This window comes from Salmo salar, chromosome 21 (genome assembly GCF_965601325.2).
Source record: "Salmo salar chromosome 21, fSalSal1, whole genome shotgun sequence".
NCBI lineage: Eukaryota > Metazoa > Chordata > Actinopteri > Salmoniformes > Salmonidae > Salmo > Salmo salar.
The window spans coordinates 18,000,001-18,022,882 of record NC_138311.1 but is presented as its reverse complement, the minus strand read 5'-3'; the positions used below and the strand labels follow the sequence as shown (position 1 = coordinate 18,022,882).

The 22,882-nt window shown below is 41.4% G+C and overlaps 1 protein-coding gene across 1 annotated transcript in view; it reads left to right on the top strand.

Annotated features, from left to right (window-relative positions):
* Nucleotides 1–1,830: 1,830 nt before the first annotated feature.
* Nucleotides 1,831–22,882, top strand: part of LOC106581705 (obg-like ATPase 1) — a 22,783-nt gene continuing 1,731 nt past the window's right edge. The window contains exons 1-3 of the mRNA XM_082967292.1: nucleotides 1,831–1,880; nucleotides 2,158–2,301; nucleotides 3,201–3,328. Of these exons, the coding sequence (XP_082823418.1) occupies nucleotides 1,831–1,880; nucleotides 2,158–2,301; nucleotides 3,201–3,328 (322 nt within the window). The remainder of the gene's footprint in view (nucleotides 1,881–2,157; nucleotides 2,302–3,200; nucleotides 3,329–22,882) is intronic.

Genomic DNA, 22,882 nt, shown 5'->3' with positions numbered 1-22,882 from the left:
ACCTCCAATTGACTCAAATGATGTCAATTAGACTATCAGAAGCTTCTAAAGCCATGACATAATTTTCTGGAATTTTCCAAGCTGTTTAAAGGCACAGTCAACTTAATGTATGTAAACTTCTGACCCACTGGAGTTGTGATACAGTGAATTATAAGTGAAATAATCTGTCTGTAAACAATTGTTGGAAAAATTACTTGTGTCATGCACAAAGTAGATGTCCTAACTGACTTGCCAAAACTATAGTTTGTTAACAAGAAATTTGTGGAGTGGTTGAAAAACAAGTTTTAATGACTCCAACCTAAGTGTATGTAAACCTCCGACTTCAAAAAACAGAAAATGAGCTTTTATTTGCAGAGAGGTTTGGAACTCTCTTTGTTATTGGTCTATTAACTAATTTACCACCTGGTGATGTCACCAGGCTGGCCAAAATTCCATCCCACCAAAACAGGCAGAAATTTCAACCTGTGTTTTAAAATAGTTCTTACGTTTAAAGGGCATTATCATAATTTTCACAATTTCACAGTTGTATTCCAACCTCATAGTGTGGAAATATATATAAAACACAAGACAATCTAGTTTTTGACTGCACTGGGCCTTTAAAGAACATAAATTGTAGATGAATAAAATTACATTGTATTGAATTACACCCTCTACACTTATTCCACGGATCCCTTGGCAAAAATGTGTTTAATCTGCTGTTTTTAGTAATATTAATAAAATAAAATATAAATAAATAATAATACACTTTAAAAATATATTTTGAGATCTGGCCGCAGACCCCCTACAGTACCTACGCGGACGGACCCCACTTTGAGAACCCCTGGACTAGTTCATTTCAGGCCACATGCCATAAGGCTCTCACTAGACTAGTGGACGCAGGAGTATGTATACCTTTCACTGTACAGTGCATGTGAACCCAAAGGTCGCAAACCCTGCACCAGTAATGTCTGGGATTACATTTGCCAAATTTAATTAAATGATTCAGAATATCAACCGACTCTTAAGTGGAGTAGATCAGAATAAACAGCCACGAAAGGCTTTTGATTGATGAGTGGGCATTACAAGATTCTACCCAGATAACAACATACAACAAAGGATACCATGCTATCAAATCCTAAAGCCTGCCAAGCAGCACAGGTCATTATGATATTTGGCTTTTTCCTGTCATTTCCACTGTACAGGGATAGAGATGGTAGCATGTGTATCCACTGGAAATAATCTCTCCTGTATGAAACATTAGCAAGCCCTGTCCTCACCCTGCTCCCCACTCTACCTGCCAAGCACTGCTGTTCAACTGGCCTCATGCTCTGTGATGAGCTGATGAATACAAACATGAGAGATGATTGAAGCGACATGTTTTTGTCCACCACTGTAGGCAGAATAACACTAGTCTTCATTAACATTAAGGTCAAGTCATATAAATATTCTCTGACTATATACAATCCCCTTTGTCTGGGGACATGGGGAAGCGCTCCGCTAATATCCTCATATACCATTGTAAATCATTGGCGGATTGTATATTTCTGAGGATGATCTCAAACGTCCTTGAAATATCTACGATAACAGATGGAACAATCCTGCGACGTGTGAGGAATCCATGCTTCATCACAGCAATCTCCAGGCAATTCGAGTCTTGTAGATTTTGGAGTCTAAACCAACCAATCATTGAAATGCGGAGAGCATCAGGTGAGGGGACCAAGATAGAACTGTCCGGGATGATATTTAACTGCCTTGCCATTATTACACTTGCATTCATTGGGAAGTCAGTGCAACCTGAAGCACTCTTGAGGTGCTTGTGCTGTGGAACAGAAATCTCTCAGTGAGCACGACATGGGCTATGTTTGGCTGATCCCGTTCAACAGCTCATATCTATCAGAAAGGTAATTTTCTCCTGGATTCCAACCACAATTGATCTATTATGGGATTATCTGACCTTGTAAATGGCCTTAATGTTTTACAATCAGGAAATGTATGATTTGGAAGCTCAAATGTTCAATATGTTAGACTGACCTCTTTCCCATAGTGGAGATGACATGTTCTTCCTGCCTTGCAGGCTTTGCTGAGGACTTTGAATAAACCAACATCATACCGTCAAGCCATCAGGATCCACAAACAGTTTCTGGGATGTGTTGACCTCTCTGCTGTTTTTCTTTCTAGGAAGTCAACCTTTTTCAACGTACTGACAAAGAGTCAAGCTGCAGCTGAGAATTTCCCCTTCTGCACCATTGACCCAAATGAAAGCCGAGTGCCCATTCCAGATGAACGCTATGATTTCCTGTGCCAATTCCACAAGCCTGTCAGGTATGGGTTCTCACTGTTCACGTATTATTCACACTTCAGACTTGGGCTCTCTGGCAAATATGTATAGGCCACCGCAAATGTACACTACTCCGACATGAAAGACACAAACATTTTGTTGACATTGAGTTGCCAGTCCTTTGCAATACGTATAAGGATAACTGCAGATTTCCATGTTATTTTGTCTTTTAAGTTAGAGGCCATAACATTTAAGTGTCAGTGGCTGGCTATCATATGTCATTATGAGCGAGGTTAGACCATCCTATTGGTTTGATGTGAGAGGGTCATAAATCACAGCAGGGAATTAATGTCCCTCTGTCTCTCTGGGGTTGATGGTATTGCGAAAGCGACTGTATAACATGTTCAGCACTGAGCAACGCAGAAAATATTCATTATGACTCTGCTAGGACTAATATGACATGAACCCTATCACCCTCTAGTCACAGCTCTTGTGTCTCAAACCATATATTCCAGAGTGTAGGAGCCTGATGATGAATCAAGGTATGGCACATACCTCTGTTGTCAGTAGGAGGATGATTAAGGTGTAGAATCAGTGTTGGTGTACAGGCTGCTGCTTGGTTTTTATTTCTCCTTTATCTGCATTAAGTGGGAGGGCTGATGGAACCAGGGCCCCCTAGGGCTACCACTTAGTCAGCGATAGATAGCTAATGCCCCAGACATGATTTTGAAGACGTGTATATATATTTTTCATTGAAAACAAGAACGTTTGATCACAGAGAATCTCCTCTGGCAGTATTGATTCATATGTAAAACCTGAGAAACACTTTCACTTTCCAAACTTTGTCCTTTTCTGTATTTTGTTGGTTATATTAGACATTAAACTGAGTTATATAACCTCTGTTTCCTTTCCACTACCCTAACCCCCACTACCGGTTCTGCAGCAAGGTGCCGGCCTTCCTGAATGTGGTAGACATAGTAGTACTGGTGAAGGGAGCTTACGCTGGTCAGGGCCTGGGCAACGCCTTCCTCTCCCACATCAGTGCCTGCGATGGCATCTTCCACATGACACGTGAGTCCCACCTGCCAGGCTATAGCACACTGCATATCACTGGCTAAAATGACTGGTTTTTCATCTGGTTAGAAATGTGTCCCAATGTACATGCACTGCCCAGAATGAGGTAGTAAAGAGAACAATTACTGAAAATGTACTTCATACTTCGCTGTAGAATCTTGTTGAAAGCAGAGCTTTCTACTGAGGTCTATATGGTTCTGTCTGCTGGGTTCCAAGATAAACACACTATATTCAGGAATAGAGCAGATGAAGCCAAGTTAATGAAAGGGCCTGTGCCTGGTTTGGTAGACTCACTGCACACTACTCTGAGGTTGGGAAATACAACTAGACTCAGAGGGAAGTCTTTAGTGGCTTCCTGTAAGCACAGATTATTATAACTTGATCCCAAAATGACACAGTTTGATTATGGTTGGGCACAACAAAGGTAAGTAGCCTATATGGCAAAAATACAGTACGATTAAAGAGTAACTGAACGTAATAAGCAACTTCTCCTTTTGTGGCATCGATATGAGTCAGAAACATTTATTCTAGTGTCAAAGGTCAGTTTTGTCCAAAACGAAGATTTGCAAGATAATTAGGAAAAAATGGTATGTCATGGAATGAAAGGTACCATAACAGTTTTCCTCGGGTTAGGTTTATTTCAAGCCTGCCCACAACTGGCAGCACCCAAGTAATCATCAATTCAGACCGCAGCTGAATGCAACCCGATCGTAATGCCCATGGTCAATTTGGTTTGACATTCGATATCCCTATGGGGCTAGTTAGGCACCATCAGTAAATTACACAATGTATATGGGACAATATTGTAACATTTCAATAGCTTCAAATTTCAATGACTTAAAAGCCTCAAATCAATTATAAGTTGTAGAAATTCATATACAAATATTGAAAACATCTAAACAACTAAATGGTGTGCAACATGAAAGTATTGTCCCATTTACATCATGTCATTTATTGACGGTCCCTAACTAGCCCCACAGATAGGCTATCCAAAGTCAAACCAACTTTGCCACGGTTGCACACCAGCCGGCTGTAGCTAATTGGCAAAAGAAGTTGGCTAGCTTGCTAGCTAGTCTAGGATACTTCCAGACACAAGACCTGGTTAGACTGTTTCAAGTTACATAGGAGGGTGAGTGACGGTAACTGTTTTGGCAGAGTGAAAGTACAAACGCTTCCCATGTTCGAACACACACACAAGAGACACCCACATCAAAGCACGCCTCCAAAACCCAAATCTCGTTCTCAGTCGCATTTCCTAATGAGGTGAATTGAATCCGAGACTAAATCAGAAGGTTCAGCCTCCCCTTTAAGATATTGTTTATTGTGAAAAACTGAGTTTAAATGTATTTGGCTAAGGTGCATGTAAACTTCCGACTTCAACTGTAAGCACATATCAATTGACGCAGAACATATAACAACATCTTGAAAATACAGTTAACTGCCAAAAATAAAGGAAACACGCACATAAAGTGTCTTAATAGGGCGTTGGGCCACCACGAGCCAGAACAGCTTCAGTGCAACTTGGCATAGATTCTACAAGTGTCTGGAACTCTATTGGAGGGATGCGACACCATTCTTCTACGAGAAATTAGATCACTTGGTGTTTTGTTGATGGAAAAATGCTATCTCAGGCATTGCTCCAGAATCTCCTATAAGTGTTCAATTGGATTGAGATTTGGTGACTGAGACAGCCATGGCATATGGTTTACAGATATAAGCCTCTGGGAAGGTCTAACTGATGACATAAAGTCAAATAGCTTTTTAAAACACCTGAGTCGCACAGCAAAATGGAAGCATGTTTTCTAAACGGGGTCTTGTGAGATATGGCTTGAAGTGGCAATGCTCTATTGGCCCCTAGACTGGAACCAGTGAACAAGACCAATATTAGCACGGCTGCTTCTCCCTGAAGCAACCACAGAGACAGGGGACAGCACCGCATCACAGGAAGCCTGTATCTTTAAACTGAATAGCACACATTTTAGTAGTGATATAACGTCAACATAGTACATGTAAGTTAACATAATACCTGTTATAAACAGTACAACCTCACAAAGAACAGCGGTTTCACAGAGACAATTGACAAAATTGACGGTTACAACATATCCTCTGTAGGTAAATCTCACCTAGCGTTACTTTCTCCTACAGAGTAAATCATTGCTAAGGCTTCGTTGTGGTTGGTCCTACAGTGGGGTGGTCCTCCATTGCATCAACAAAAGCAGACAACCTCCTCTCAGACCAATTGTGTAAGGAAACGACATCCTTCCATACCCAAAAGAAAAGCCATTTAGAGGACAAACAACAGTGTGATCAACCTGTTCCATACAGCAATGTGATAACTGTTCCATGGATGTGCTCAAATATGAAAATGTCATAAGCAACACATTTGAGATAATCATCAGAGTCTTGAGGTAGTTCGAGACATGCCGTCTCAGTCTGTCGCAAGGAGTCAGTTGAAAGGCTATTGGAAAATGGCCTCAGAAATGAAATGACACACTTATACTGTCCACATAGTAATCCCTTGCAGAGAGAACTTGGGAACAATTAGGAAAATGGCCTGTATTGTAACCCTGTCCATTTAGCCACTCTGCCTGCCACAGCCCAGTCACTAATCACAGCTCCTTTCACAAAATGGGAAAGTCAATAGCTGCATACAATCAGTAAACAAATTCGGCTATTTTTATACGGGCCTCCATCTCCATTTTAGTAGCAGCAATTTAAATTATTCTAGCGTGTAACACTTTAATTGTGTAAGACAAAGATGATGTCAGAGGCACAAAAGAACGTCAGGCAGAGGGAGACCTATAAGTAATTTCAATGCTGCCACAGTGTGCCAGACAAGTGAGAAGTATTTTGTGGGGGTTGTTTTGCTGATGCACTCACATCTGTGTATTTACTGAGAATACAAAGGCAGTTAGTGGGCATGATAAACTGAAAGCAACAATGCTGAATTGTACCCGTGCTACAGAAATGGCCTTTCAGCTTTCACGGAATAGTTTCACTATCCCTAAAAAGTAATTTATTTGCATAAAAATGAGGGGGAACTCAGTGAATTACAGTGAATAATGAGTGAAATAATCTCTCTGTTAGCAATTGTTGGGAAAATGACTTGTGTCATGAACAAAGTAGATGTCCTAACCGACTTGCCAAAACTATAGTTTGTTAACAATGTATGTACAGTTGAAGTCGGAACTCTCTCATTGTCCCTCCAGAGAGCATGCAACAGAATGGTGCCGATACACAGGAGATGGGCCCACTATGACATAGTGTGTGCTCCAATGTGTGCTTTACTACAAAGTGTTAAACTGGTAATGTAGATCAAATATTGATCTATAAAATATTTTTTTTATCAATGTTACCATTTGACCCTTAAACCTTTAATACATTTTTCATCCCAGGATGTGACTGAACACAGTGTCACAGTGCTGTTAGGAACAAGGTCACTCAAGAATAGGGTTCTCTAGCTACTAAAATACCTAACCTCAATTTTGATTGGTTATTTGTTAGTACAGTTGAAGTCGGAAGTTTACATACACTTAGGTTGGAGTCATTAAAACTTGTTTTTCAACCACTCCACAAATTTCTTGTTAACAAACTATAGTTTTGGCAAGTCAGTTAGGACATCTACTTTGTGCATGACACAAGTCATTTTTCCAACAATTGTTTACGGACAGATTATTTCACATATAATTCACTGTATCACAATTCCAGTGGGTCAGAAGTTTACATTCACTAAGTTGACTGTGCCTTTAAACAGCTTGGAAAATTTCAGAAAATGATGTCATGGCTTTAGAAGCTTCTGTTAGGCTAATTGACATCAGTTGAGTCAATTGGAGGTGTACCTGAGGATGTATTTCAAGGCCAACCTTCAAACTCAGTGCTTCTTTGCTTGACATCATGGGAAAATCATACTTTGGTTTCAAAAGTGCAAATCAATCCCAGAACAACAGCAAACGACCTTGTGAAGATGCTGGGGGAAACAGGTACAAAAGTATCTATATCCACAGTAAAATGAGTCCTATATCGACATAACCTGAAAGGCCACTCAGCAAGGAAGAAGCCACTGCTCCAAAACCGCCATAAAAAAGCCAGACTACGGTTTGCAACTGCACATGGGAACAAAGATTGTACTTTTTGGAGAAATGTCCTCTGGTCTGATGAAACAAAAATAGAACGGTTTGGCCTTAATGACCATCGTTGTGTTTGGAGGAAAAAGGGGGATGCTTGCAAGCTGAAGAACACCATCCCAACCATGAAGCATGGGGGTGGCAGCATCATGTTGTGGGGGTGCTTTGCTGCAGGAGGGACTGGTGCACTTCACAAAATAGATGGCATCATGAGGCAGGAATATTATGTGGATATATTTAAGCAACATCTCAAGACATCAGTCAGGAAGTTGAAGCTTGGTCACAAATGGGTCTTCCAAATGGACAATGACCCCAAGCATACTTCCAAAGTTGTGGCAAAATGGCTTAAGGACAACAAAGTCAAGGTATTAGAGTGGCCATCACAAAGCCCTGACCTCAATCCTATAGAACATTGGTGGGCAGAACTGAAAAAGTGTGTGCGAGCAGGAAGACCTACAAACCTGACTCAGTTACAACTCTGTCAGGAGGAATGGGTCAAAATTCACCCAACTTATTGTGGGAAGGTTGTGGAAGGCTACCCAAAATGTTTGACCCAAGTTAATCAATTTAAAGGCAATGCTACCAAATAGTAACTGAGTGTATGTAAACGTCTGAACCACTGGGAATGTGATGAAAGAAATAAAAGCTGAAATAAATAATTCTCTCTACTATTATTCTGACATTTCACATTCTTAAAATAAAGTGGTGATACTAACTAACCTAAGACAGGACATTTTTACTAGGATTAAATGTCAGGAATTGTGAAAAACTGAGTTCAAATGTATTTGGCTAAGGTGTATGTAAACGTCCAATTTCAACTGTATGTGCTCGCTTTTTTATAGTGACAGAAAAAATGAAGCAGATCCTCAAAGCAAAACCAGCTCTTTTATGCATGTGTGTAGAAAACAGACTTTCTAAATAAGGATGAGATTATGCTGGTGCTTTTACTGTCATTTTACGATGATCTGTTTTGACATACCATTGTTGTCCCTCTGTGGACTCCTTAGAGACTAAGCTGTATGTTCCACAAGTTAACCATTAAACATTGCTGGTTTTGTTTTGCAATTATATAAGTGTTTTATCTGGTGTCAGGCAGTATAGGCTGCAATATTCCAGGCACTTCTTTTATATTGCTTGATTATACGGTTGGGGTGAGCACACTTTTTCTTGTCTGGAACGGCATGTTTGTTTCTGAAAATTAGAAACGGGTTTCTCCAAACATCCGACAAAAGGCTGCTGCTCCGTGGCAGAGCTGGCGCTCAACCTAAGTGAGTGTCAATAGTGTGCTTGTTAGTGCATGTACCTGTGCCTGACTGGTTGACCTGATCCTGATCAAATGAAGTGGGGGAGGTTTGGAAATCTCAGCCATACTCTACAGTAGACCAGCTGTAAAACGGAACTTTTTTCCATTATGGAAACCCTTTGTGAATGTAGGCCTATATGCAATTGTTTCCCTTGTAAATGAGGGACTAAACTACACTAGACAATACATTTTTGACATTTTTCTCATTTAGTTTAAGTGACACATTCTTGTCAGTAGTGATTTGTCCCTATATTATCAGAACTTAGAGGAAGGATGCTAGATCTTGGACAGTATAGACCACTTCCTGGTTTCAGCTTCAGCTCTACAAACACTCTACTCTACTCTATAAGAAGTAAAGCATAATTGCAGTTGATATTGTTTCAATTTTGAAATTCATCACTTTTCCAGCCCAACAGCTGCAGGTTGCTATAGAAATCCAGTTTTATTTAACTATACTGCCTCTTTTGTTAATCCGAAGATTCTGGAAAACATCCATTTAAATTGTGTTTTCCTTTAATAGTCAAACATTGCTGTTTTAAAATGTCTCTATCATTAACTTGTTGGTATATTGATGTGCATGGTTATGTTCTAAACCTGGGATCATCAACTAGATTCAGCCGCTGGCCGATTTTTTTCTTGAGCGGATGGTCGAGGGGCCAGAAAGTAATTACAAATCATTTGCAGACTGCAAGTTGATCAAAGAGAATCTCCTCTGGCAGTCTTGAATCCCAAGCAGTCTTGAATCTCCTCTGGCATTCACAAGAATCCCAAACAGATTTAATAAAACATTACCATTTCAAACCTTGCCTACTTTTTTACGATCATGTGTCTCTCTATTATGTATTGGAATACTTGGGAACAGATTTCCAAAATTGAAATAACTTGGAGCGGTCTTTTATGTCCAACAATGAAAATTCTCCCCCAAAAAATTGCTCAGAAAAGTTGGGGGACCAAATTAACCTACCCACGGGCCAAATTCAGCCCGTGGACTGCCAGTTGAGGAACACTGTTCTAAAAAGTGCATCGTCCATTAACTTTACATACCTTAGCTATAGACTTATCGAAGCCAGGCAGTGGTTAAACAGGTTTTTCAGCCTGGCGTGGGAAGTTTGATGTCAAGTCAGAGGTAGTTGCTCAATTCTCCCAGTAGTCTGCATGTTATGAATCTTTTTCGACCCCTAATGGTTTTGAAAAGCCTGTATAAACAGTGGATTTGCTTTTAACGAAACCTTCCCAAAAACTATTAAGTGGCATTATGGCATCCTGAAAGCTGGTTCTATTAAATGCCCAGATTTCATAAGGGAGTAGTTTGAAGGGTAAGTGCTCCGAGTGCTTCTGCAGTGACTGGAACACTGTTGGATCCTCTTCCTGAGACACAGACACGCAGACAAACTCGTTCCTGCTCACCGACTCTACTGAGTCTCCTGTGTCCCTTACCAGCAAGCATGCTTCCCCACATGGCCTCATTCACATTGGTTTCATCTCCAGCTATTTATTGAAGAAAGAGGATGCTCACAGACTAGTCCCAGGTTGTCGCGTGAGCAGGTCGAAGGCAGTATCAGAAATCTTATGCTTATGAATAGTCCGTTACCAGAGTCTGATACTGTACATAGTTGTGAGTCATTCTCATCCATGTGTTTGTCTTTCTCAATGTATGTAGCCAAAGCAGTAGTATACACTGTAGTACATTCATTCACAAAGACTGGATTTTGTCAATCAATTGGAAAGCAGCAGTTTTTCTTGGCTCACACTCTTCTCACTTTAATTGAATGCCTTGAACACCTGCATGCTACTGCGTTTAAACAAGATTCTCTTTAAACCAGCAGAAACAGGCTTAGCATGGCATTACTATACCTTACATGAGGAAATATTGAGAAAGTATTGAATCGGTTACAGTCATAATATAGTGTTTTCTGTCTGTAATTTGATGAATAAAAACATTGAACTTGAAACTCTGAATTTAGGAAAATGTTCATTTGAATTTAAGAAAAAGAAAAATGTCAACAACCCTGATACTGGTAATATTTACCCATTACATTGATTTTCTGCCAAATGATGGCAAAGGGGTCTGGGTATGAGACTGTACGCTGGCTTTCCTGTGGAGGCCTCTCTGGTGTTGGTATGGAGGGGGATCATGTGACTCACAGAGATGTTCTAGACAGGAACCTCTGGGGATGACAACTCACCCTGTTATTTCTCCGATTTTTTTTGAACGATATTCCCTACTTCTGACATTTAGGCACTACTAGTGTCTATGTCCCCTGGGTAATGACTGCCTGGCAGAATCATCCACTGGTATTGTAAAACTGGAAGTGGTTGTGTTTTGTCTTTGTTTACATTGCTGGAGAGGCACTTCACGTTGAACTAGACTCGTGTTTTGTATGTATGAGCGTTTGTCACAACTTTATTGAGCAGTTATAATACAAGTTGATTTGTATTCAGTAGTCATTAGAGCATACTCCAAACTATTTCCAGTGTTAAGACAAATAGTACCTGACCCCAGTCCCATTTCCAAGTGTTCTACAGATATCAAAGGATAACATCCTTTCCAGAATTGCGTTTAATCTGCAGAGCAAATAAATGATACGTTAAGTTATGTTGTTTTTATACACGAGCACAATCATTTATTTTAGAAATGCAGCCTGTGTGTTGTTGTGTGAGCCACTGCATTTATATGGTCTGCTGTTTTACAGAGTGCTGTGATTTCCTGGAGTCACAGAGCGGATGCACAGCATTTTGCTCTGTTTACTGGCGAAGACCAGAATCCTCCTTGTGTTTGTGGGCTGTGTTGAGATATACTGTCACGCCGTTTAAAAGAGCATTTTGATTCTGCCAGAATGAATGAGTTTTTGTCAACCTCCACTCATCGTGGCTGACTAGACTAAAATGTCTACCCATCTTGACTGGAGACCACAGCAGCTCCAGATAACATGCTTGGTGATTGAAGGTCGAAATATTTTGAATTCTAATGGGGCTGCTGGATGAATTGCCTGAAATAGACTGTAGAATTTGTCTGCTTCCTTCTCCTGCCCCCCTTCCCTGTCCACTGTTAAAAGAAGCATTGGGAATGGCTGGGCCCGATGATCATAGAATTATTGGATGTTGATTCTAAACCCCTCAAAGAGGAGTTGCTATGGAGATCTCGTTCCAAACTGTGAAATGATTCACCGTTGAAAGGCTGGAGGGTCTGAAAGCCGTACACATTGTTCAGGTGGCGGTTGGTTAGGAAATTGCTGGTGCCTGTGCAATCAGCACCGCTATGGTAGTTAAGGATCTAAAAAGGTTTGTTCTCTGAATGATGTGGGACAACAGTGATGTGCATATGATGGTTCCTTTCAATCAAGGCACCCTCAGACCCACTGGCTTGAAAAAAATGACAGAGGAAACTTAAATGAAAAGGGAATGAACACCATTATTGTCTATCAGAGTTAATGAAATCCGGATCCTCCCTGGTACATTAATTCTTCAGCTGCATAAATAACCAACTAGACTGAGAGGTTACCTTCCCAGTCAGATGTCAGCTCTTTACTTTGGTACCCATTTTCAGTGGAAAAAATATTTGCTGAAAGGATGCACATTTGATACATTAGTTTGGTTGGAAGTACTACAATTGGCTTGAGTTTAAATTGGAATGGGAGATACCTTATGAGGTAGCCCACTAATATTCATAGGATGAAACAATGTAATTTTGTTACAATCAATTCTGAAACGTTGTAAAAATTAGGACGTACTTCAAATATACAAAAATAACATTTCTGATGTCCTTAACAAAAAAAAAGTAAGGTACAGATGCATTTTCCGTTTTTGCTCTCTGTTGAGAAACTAAATAACCTAAAAGAAGTGAGGTGAGTCCTACATGAAAGTCTGCTATCATCTTGTTTCATGATATATATTTAAAAAGATATTCCCAGAATCAACATAAATAATCATGTCTGCATTGGCAGTGTTTTGATGCAGGGAAGGTGGCCATAATGTGCTTTTCCTGACAGGCTCATAAAGTTGCTTTTACTGCTCTGAATACCAGCAGAATTGCAGTACTAGGTTTGTATAGAACATCTTAAAAAGCTGGGCCAGGAATGCAAACGCTTCAGATTTGCTCTTCCCCCTCTCGCATGTGAAAACATGCACAGGAAATTAGCAGCCAGTGAATACTGTAATTTGACTGAATTATGTTGACCGCATAGCCTCTCCAGGTAGCAACATCAGAGTAGTCAGTTTGATCAGTATTGATCTGTTTCCTGTCTCTCCTTGTCTTTGTACTTGACAGAAAAGTAATGACATCAGGCCCTCAAACTAGCTACATGTTTTCAAGTGTTTCACCTCTACAAACTGAATATATATGGCCTCTTGAAACAGTAGTCACCTTGGTTCATTGAAAGCTCACATGTCAGCACCGCAGAGGAAAAACAAGGTAAAAAACCCAAAAAACAATGAGCCCACTATAGTGCCAAATGATTTGAACTAGAGATGTAACAAACCTTGCTCGCCAACTCGATTAACCTGTACCCCGCACATTGACTCGGTACCGGTACCCCCTGTATATAGCCTCGTTATTGTTGTTTTATTGTTACTTTTAATTATTTTGTACTTTAGTTTACTTGGTAAATATTTTCATAATTAACTCTTTCTTGAACTGCATTGTTGGTTAAGGGCTTGTAAGTAAGCATTTCACGGTAAGGTCTACACCTGTTGTATTCGGCGCATGTGACAAATAACATTTGATTTGATACCTATTTGTAATTTTTTATGTCTGTGAACTTTATTAATTTCACTATGGGAATGGAACTCTACATTGCAGATGCTGTAAAAGGCAGAGTCAATCTATTGAGACATGTTAAGAAAAGAGAAGGCAGAGCATGTTAGATGCTCAGTTGGTAGAGCATGGCGCTTGCAATGCTAGGGTTGTGGGTTCGATTCCCACAAGGGACCAGTATGAAAAAGTACTTAAATGTATGCACTCACTACTGTAAGTCACTCTGGATAAGAGCGTCTAATAGAAAAAAGATAACAAAAAAAGAAAAGTGGGAAACAGAGCAACAGAGCCTAAGGTCCTTAGCTCTCACTGGTGCTCTCACTGGTGCTCTCTTTTTTCACTTGAAAAAGTTAAGAGCACCAAATTCAATTTAGGAGCACCAGAAAATACGATTTTTTAAATTGATTGAGATACAGCCTATATTGGGCCTATATTCATTCAAGCTGCTTTTGAAGCACATGTTTTGCCCTAGAAACAAATATGTAAGACTGTAAATACATTTGTTTATTATAAATTATACAATGGGTGGGTCTAATCCTGAATGCCGCAATCCACTGTCTCATCAACCCAGCCAAGCAATTTATACATTTTATCTCCACTATAAAAAGCATCTAGACATTGTCTCACATTTCTTTTAGACTAACATTTAGTTTTCAATGTGTTTAAACCTTGCTGTCTGTCTCTGACATTTCAAAATTGTTTCAATATTCAAATTCGATCTCCAGCAGACAGACAGGCAGCGTTTCTCAGCCAGTCGAAATCATGAATCAGCTGGCATCATTTTTATGGATATATATACAAAGAAATCTCAATTCAAAAAAGGTAAAACTAAATGAAGCTCCTCTGAACAACAGTGTCCTGATGAGTGAGCACATTTTCTATGCCATGGGAAATCGCACCTCATTAGCTCATTGTTATGGATGTATCCAAATAAATGTCCCTAGAAAACAGCCTTTAAAAAATGGTAATGCTCTTGAAGCCGGTGTTTGATGGATGTATTGGAGCGGTTTGCTGGCGCTCGAGAACACCTATGCCAATATATCCTCCAAACACCGCCTTCTTAGGCATTATCACTTCAAGCTAAAATGTCGATATGAATACCTGTCATGTGGAATATTAGGTTTCTACATTGTGTAAAAGCACATGTTTCCTATTTCGATGCATTACATTCAAAATCATACGTCTCTTAAAAAAATGAAAGGTTTGTGATGACAACATGCAAGAGATCTGTCATTCATTCATTGCTATCTACGATCATTGATCTCCTGAAGAAGCTATCCCATTTCCTTTTTTTCAGTGCCCCCAAATGTTTGGATATACTGGTCAAGTTACCAGGTTTGTTAGCTAGCTAGCCAATGAGGTAACATCACTAAACGAATTTCAAACAAATGGTTAACGATGTCGACGCGCGAGTAGTTTTAGAACATCCCACGACATGGTTTATGAATGTAAAATGCGGTCCCTGAGACCCGCAATAGGAAGATACAAATGTTGCGCTGGTATGAGTCAGATCTTTTGACCTGGCTGGTTGGGCTAGAAGCAAGCCGTTTTCGCTGTAGTAATGGTGCAACCATGACACTAACGAATCTGCACTCGCTTGTTTCTCTAGTGCCCTTGGAAACAAAGGTACAGCATAGCCTAATCATTACAACAATTATTATCTAGGATATTTTTTCGTAGTCGCACAGTGCTCCCAAAATGAAACTCCTGGTCGCACAGCAACATTTGTTTTTGCATATGCAACCAAATTAGTTGCACTTTAGAGCCCTGGTCCTATCCCATGACTATGTTGAGGCAAGGCTTCCCCAGACTCCACTCCTCTCAGCCGTCCTCTGGTCAGGGCAGTGTTTAGCCACAAGCCCTGAGAAGATAAAGTCCTTTGTTCTGTCAATAAAGGCACACCTGGTAATGGCCTCTTCAAAACATACAGTATTTGAAATGAAGTAGTAAAATGTTAATTGCAAGATAAGCTTGACTCCTGAAAACCAGCCCCCCCCCCCTTTTTTTTTTACAGTCTTGCTTGTGGCTTTGTGTGGCGCCGCAGTCTCATAAGTGCTGTCTTCACAGAGGCCTACCCAGACCCAGTCGTTAAAGGCCTAATTGTGGAGATTTCCCTCCTGTTTTTTTCTTCTTCTCTTTTTCTCCTCATACATAGATAGTAGCCCACTTACTAAGGCCTGAATGGGCCTGGTGTGATGTAAATGTGAAATTAGAGGAAATAAAAGTAAATTACTTTGCAATGTAGTGTTCAGTAAAGACTGTCTTAGATCACTGAAGGGGTAGTGGATCAGCTGTTCTTAAACTTAGAAGGACAAAGGAGCTTCTTTCCTTTGCCGTGATGATAGTCAAATATTGGCCAAATTCACAATCTATTTATGAATTCTGTGTGTGTAATAGTGAGTTAGTATTATGCTCTTCGGTTTAATGTAGCTTTTTCTTGATATAGTATTTGTCCTTTTTTTGTGAGGGCTTTTATTTAAACAATTAACTGTATCAAAATATTGCTAATATAATTAGTTATATCACATATGTAAAGCCTTTCCAACAATGTATTAGCTAACTGTCACGCCTTGACCATAGAGAGCCCTTGGTTCTCTATGGTGTAGTAGGTCAGGGTGTGACTAGGGGGTGATCTAGTATGTCTATTTCTATGTTGGTGCTAATATAGTTCCCAATTAGAGGCAGCTGTTTATCGTTGCCTCTGATTGGGGAACATATTTAGGTAGCTATTTCCCCACCTGTGTTTTGTGGAATATTGATTGATTGTTAGTGTGTTTGGGCACTACGTCCTCACGGTCTTTGTAAGTTTTGTTATTTTGTTTTGTTAGTTTCACTTAAATAAAAATGTGGAACTATACTCATGCTGTGCCTTGGTCCGATCATTTTCAAGAACGTGACAGAATATCCCACCAAACCAGGACCAAGCAGCGTGTTCACCAGGTAAAGGAGTTTTGGACATGGGAAGAAGTGATGGGTGGATGCGAAACGCTTCCTTGGCGGCAGACAGAAGGTACTAATGGAGGACAGCGATGACACCAGGGTTCGCGGCCACAAGGGGTGGCCGGTCGAGCCGAGGAGAGTGCCAGAGCCCGAATGGCAAGCTCTGGAGGAGCGTGTTGTCAGACCACGGCCACAGAAACCCCAAGATTATTTTTTTTTGGGGGGGGGGGGCACATGGAGCTGGCGGCTGAGCCACGGGAAGAGCCAGAGACTGTCAGGGAGGCAATGGAGAAGTTGGGAGAGAGAGAGATGAGAGAGATGTTGTGCAAGTGTGTTCTGCTCATCATTCGACCAGAAGATTCGGTTAGCAGTCTGGTGAAACCTGTGTCGGCTCCACGCATCTGGCCTCCAGTGCACCTCCCCAGTCCGGTACGTCCTGTGCCTGCTCCTCGCACTCGCCCTGAAGTGCGTGTCCCCAGTTCGGTACGTCCTCTGCCTGCTCCTCGCACTCACCCTGAAGAGAGTGTCACCAGTCTGGTGCAACCTGTGGCGGCCCCACGCATCAGGCCTCCAGTGCGTCTCCCCAGTCCGTTACGTCCTGTCCCTGCTCCTCGCACTCTCCCTGAAGTGCGTGTCCCCAGTCCGGTACATCCTGTGCCTGCTCCTCACACTCGTCCTGAAGTGCGTGTCACCAGTCCGGTGCCACCTGGACCAGCTCCACGCATCAGGCTTCCAGTGCGCCTCCCCAGTCCGGTACGTCCTGTGCCTATTCCCCGCACTCGCCCTGAAGTGCGTGTCACCAGTCCAGTGCCACCTGTACCGGCTCCACGCACTAGGGCTCCAGTGCATCCAGATCTTCCGGCGACGGTTCCCAGTCCAAAGCTTCCGGCGACGGTTCCCAGTCCAGAGCTTCCGGCGACAGTTCCCAGTCCAGAGCTTCCGGCGACGTTTCCCAGTCCAGAGCTTCCGGCGACGTTTCCCAGAATGGAACCTCCTGCGACGGTCCACAGTCCGGAACCTCCTGCGACGGTCCACAGTCCGGAACCTCCAGCGACGGTCAATGGTCCAGAGCTTCCAGGCATGGCGTCCAGTCCAGCTCCAAGGCCGGAGACTTCCTCTGCGCCGGTGCCCAGTCCAGGCACGGCGTCCAGTCCCGCTCCATGGAGGGAGCCTTCCTCTGCGCCGGTGCCCAATTCAGGCACGGCGTCCAGCTCCAATCACCCCCCCCCCCTACCCTCCCCATTTGGTTTCAGGTTTTGCGGCCGGAATCCGCACCTTTGGAGGGGGGGGGGGGGGACTGTTACGCCTTGACCATAGAGAGCCCTTGGTTCTCTATGGTGTAGTAGGTCAGGGCGTGACTAGGGGGTGATCTAGTATGTCTATTTCTATGTTGGTGCTAATATGGTTCCCAATTAGAGGCAGATGTTTATCGTTGCATCTGATTGGGGAACATATTTAGGTAGCTATTTCCCCACCTGTGTTTTGTGGGATATTGATTGTTAGTGTGTTTGGGCACTACGTCCTCACGGTCTTTGTAAGTTTTGTTATTTTGTTTTGTTAGCTTCACTTAAATAAATATGTGGAACTATACCCACGTTGCACCTTGGTCCGATCATTTTCAAGAACGTGACAGTAACCACCAAATGGATATTATAGATGTAGCCTATAGAACAATAAACCCTCACAAACACTATTGTTTTATCCGTCCCCCCCCAAAAAATCAGAATCCTTTGTCAGTATGCACATTTGTGCCTCTCACAAATGATTCACATTGCATTATTTTCACTTTAAGTTCATGGAGGGACCGTGCACACAATAGCACATTTTCATTCCAATCAGTGTAGAACTGGGAGCTGGCAAATTGGAGCAGCAAAACAATAATTCCACTGATTAGCCCCTTTCTGTGTGGCGTAAGTGAACTGTTTATACTGTGGAGTACCTCTGGAAGAGGAGAGGAACCAAAACAGCCTGATTAGGCAAAGAGTAATTGGATAAGTTCATTTTACCATGAGCACGACGACGCGCATGATCATGACAGCTTGCACCAAAGTGTAGAGCTTCTGTTGACTTGAATGAGACTGGAAAGTTTGATTTCATGTTCGTCTGTAATTTTGTTGTCGATCTCATCACGCTATCACACAGTTCAAAATGATTGAATGGTGATGTTAGCAGTTTCAGATTGCTTGTTTTATTTGAAAAAATCCACATACTGTTGTGTAATGTCAGGGGCCAGAAGAAGCCAGTGTAACAAGCACATAAAGAATGGATTTGCTGATTGTTTCTCCTTCTCTTGATTGTTTCATTTTTTCCCCACTTTCAGACTCCCAGTGATGAGCAGGGGTGTTGTTGGTCAGTCAGAGATTTGATATTCCCTGCACAGTAGGGAGTCTGGAACACGCAAAAACAATGCTGGGTTAAAAACAACACATAGCTTGGTAAATAGTGGACAGAACACACATTGGGTTATTTTTTATCCAGCCAGTTGGGTTATTGAGCTATGATCCACCGGGTCAGATCAGGAGCGGGGCTTAGTAGGGTTGTGGCTTTCAGATAGTTATTTTTGGCCACCTGTGAGAGTAAATGTAATCCCGGTTCATCTGTTCTGTTGTATTGTCAACACACTTTTGTAGCCAATTGAGGCTTACACGAGTGGAGTTCTTCAAGTGCCTATGTGTATCCCAATATTGGGATAGTTACCATTTTGTTGTGATATATAAATAATGTCATTGTATATTAAAATGTGTAATATGCAAAAATATTGAGGGGAAATGTAAGTTTGCAGTGTACAAACATAACATGATGAACAGGAATGACATTTACTCTCACAAGTGGCCAAAACGACCTATATGTAAGCCACACCCCAATAGACCACTCCTCCTAAAAAGAACCTATGAATTACATTTTTTTAATAGAAATACTTATGAATTACATTAAAAAAATAACCAGCATGAAAGTGAATAAAAACCCAACTGGTCGTTAAATTAACCCATTTTTAAGTAATCCAAAAGCAGGCTTTTAGATAGTTATTTTTAGTCACCCGTGAGAGTAAACGTCATTCATGTTAAATTTGTACACTGCAAATGAATATGTTCCTACAATATTTCTGCACATTTCATACCTTAATATAAAATGTATAGCATTATTTTTTAAATATAACAAAGTGGTAATCATCTCAACATTGGGATATGCATAGGCACTTATGAAACTCATACTCTTGTGTAAGCCTTACTAAAGCTAGAGAAGTGTCAATGCTCAACCTTAGCATGTGTTGACAAGACAACAGAACAGATTAACCGGAATTACATTTACTCTCGTGGGTGGCCAAAAATCACTATCTGAAAGCCACACCCCTACTAAGCCACGCCTCCAGTCTTCTGATCTGACCCGGTGGATCATAGCTCAATAACCCAGCATCAACAACCCAACTTAAAAAAAACAATGGGTTGTTTGTGACCTAACTGGCTAGGTCAAAACAACCCAACTTGTGTTCTGTCCAATATTTACCCAAATTGGGTTGTTTTTAACCCAGCCTTTTTTTTGTGTGCAGGACTGTCCCTCCACAGGGGAAGGGTGGGGAGTAGGGAGTGGGGTGTGATGGTCCTTGCAGCTGGGCAATAATCTGTATATAGAGAGGATTCTGGGTGGATGGGTGGGTGGAATCTTGATGAAGTCTACCAAAGAGAGTATGAAATTGTTGTTTCATACTGTTTTCTTAAGTGAACTGACAAATGTTTATGTTTATATAAACCAGATAGACAAGAACTATAAGAGTCCTATTACAATTTTTTTTATTTAAAAAATGTCACCTTTATTTAACCAGGTAGGCCAGTTGAGAACAAATTCTCATTTACAACTGCGACCAGGCGATTATAAACTGAGTGGTTTGATCCCTGAATGTTGATTAGCTGACAGCTGTGGTATATCAGACCGTGTATCACGGGTATGACAAAACATTTATTTTTACTGCTCTAATTACGTTGGTAACCAGTTTATAATAGCAATAAGGCACCTCGGGGGTTCCTGGTATATGGCCAATAGGCACGTTGCGTTGTGCATAAGAACAGCCCTTAGCCGTGGTATATTGGCCATACCACAACACCTCGTGCCTTATTGCTTAAATATAACACAGGTCACTGAATTTGTTTAAAAATCAGGTAGAGGAGAACTTAGGAAACTGCAGAGGTGTTCTATTGCACATTAAAACCCAGTCAATATTTCCAACATGAATCATGGTTGAAACTTGTTCAGAATCAGCAGTATGACAGCCATGATAAGTGGCATGAATCAGTCAAATGACTAACTTTCTCACCGGGCCTTAACTGTCAACAGTCCTCTCCACTGAGGTGTCAGCACTTCAACCAGGAGTGCTGTTCGAATTAAGTAAGTCTTCGCCAACACGCAGATGCCGAACACAGCGTGCGTCATTCATCAACACAGCAATGTTTCTAACCTGAGTTTCAGTGTCCTGACAGCCACCACACAGGGTGATGATAAGCTTCATATTATCGTGACAATGGAAAGTGTACATGCAACTAAAGATGTCAGTGTTTAACTAAAACTGTTTTTATTATTTTCTAAGTAATCTCATAGCTAATGCTTGCCAGGTAGGAGACGTGTAGACTATACTGCTAATGAGCTGAAACATACACAGAAAAAACATCTTTGTATTTAGTTACATGGTGTTTTACCTGTGACTTAATAGAAGTAAAACGTTCAGAAAACAGGTTTATATATCAGCCGGATGTCCAGGAAGCCTTAAGTGATTCTTGTCAGCTGCCAGTTGGGTGAATGATAACGATCACTGTGCTGACACTAGTTAATGACATGGTGGATAGTAGACCAGAGAGGTGCCCTTCGCTGGTGTTAAAGGGTTGTCAGTCCCCATCTGACAGATGCCCCCTCCCCTCCCTTCCTGCCCCGTGGCCGGAACCCTCAGCTCTTCTCCAGAATCAGAAGGAGGACATCATCAGTCGCTGTCTAAATTGTGTGGTTAAGTGCTTCGTTATCTCATCACCATCAATACCATGGCAAGTAGGCCATTGACTAGCAGAGGGAAGGCCCTGTTTTATATGTACTCTTATTTACAGTAACATTTTCACAAGTTATGGATACATTATTTTTTCCAGGCGGTCATTATTTAACTGTTTGTGTTTAGTTTGCACCTCACCATTTTAAGAGGCTCGACCAGAGCGAAATTACGAGCTACAACACACCATACAGATTTACATTTTGGCACAGAAAGTTGTTTTGTTGCTCAGCACAATAAAAAACAGAAACGCCTTTGGCAACACTCACATATTGTGGTACTAAAGTTGGCAAGGAGCTCATGTTTTCCATGTAAGGAAACGACAACTGTTAGAGGAATTTACCATGACACTGCAAGTTGAGGAGCCATAGTATTGCTTACAAAACGTGTGCTGGCTTACAGTATGTGTTGTGTAGAATAGTCAAATGTGAATGGGCTGTTACATTTAGCATGGTTTTCTTATATCTCCCACTGTGCTTTTTGAAGTGGAAGGATTTTTTATTTCTTCATTTTTTCCCCCTGAGAATGTAATCATTGTTGCGTATCTCAATACCCATAGTGCAATGCAGCAGGTGTGTGTGTGTGTGTGTGTGTGTGTGTGTGTGTGTGTGTGTGTGTGTGTGTGTGTGTGTGTGTGTGTGTGTGTGTGTGTGTGTGTGTGTGTGTGTGTGTGTGTGTGTGTGTGTGTGTGTGTGTGTGAAGTATGTCCCAGGAGGTTGGTGGCACATTAATTAGGGAGCACGGGCTCATGGTAATGGCTGGAGAGGAATATGTGGAATGGTATAAAATACCTCAAACACAGGGTTTTCTGGTGTTTGATGCCATTCCATGTGCTCTGTTCCAGACATTATTATGAGCTGTTCTCCCCTCAGCAACCTACACTGATGAATGTGTGTATGTATGTGTGCATGTACAGTACCAGTGAAAAGTTTGGACACACCTACTCATTCCAAGGTTTTTCTTTATTTTTTGTATTTTCTACATTGTAGAAGATAGCCCTATTTGGTAAAAGACCAAGTCCATATTATGGCTAGAACAGCTCAAATAAGCGAAGAGAAACGACAGTCCATCATTACTTTAAGACATGAAGGTCAGTCAATCCGGAACATTTCAAGAACTTTGAAAGTTTCTTCAAGTGCAGTCCCAAAAACCATCAACCGCTATGATGAAACTGGCTCTCGTGAGGACCGCCACAGGAAAGGAAGACCCAGAGTTACCTCTGCTGCAGAGGATACGTTCATTAGAGGTAACCCAAATAAATGCTTCAAAGAGTTCAACAGACATATCTCAACAACAACTGGTCAGAGGAGACTGCGTGAATCAATCAATCAATCAAACAAATGTATTTATAAATCCCTTTTTACATCAGCCGATGTCACAAAGTGCTGTACAGAAATCCAGCCTA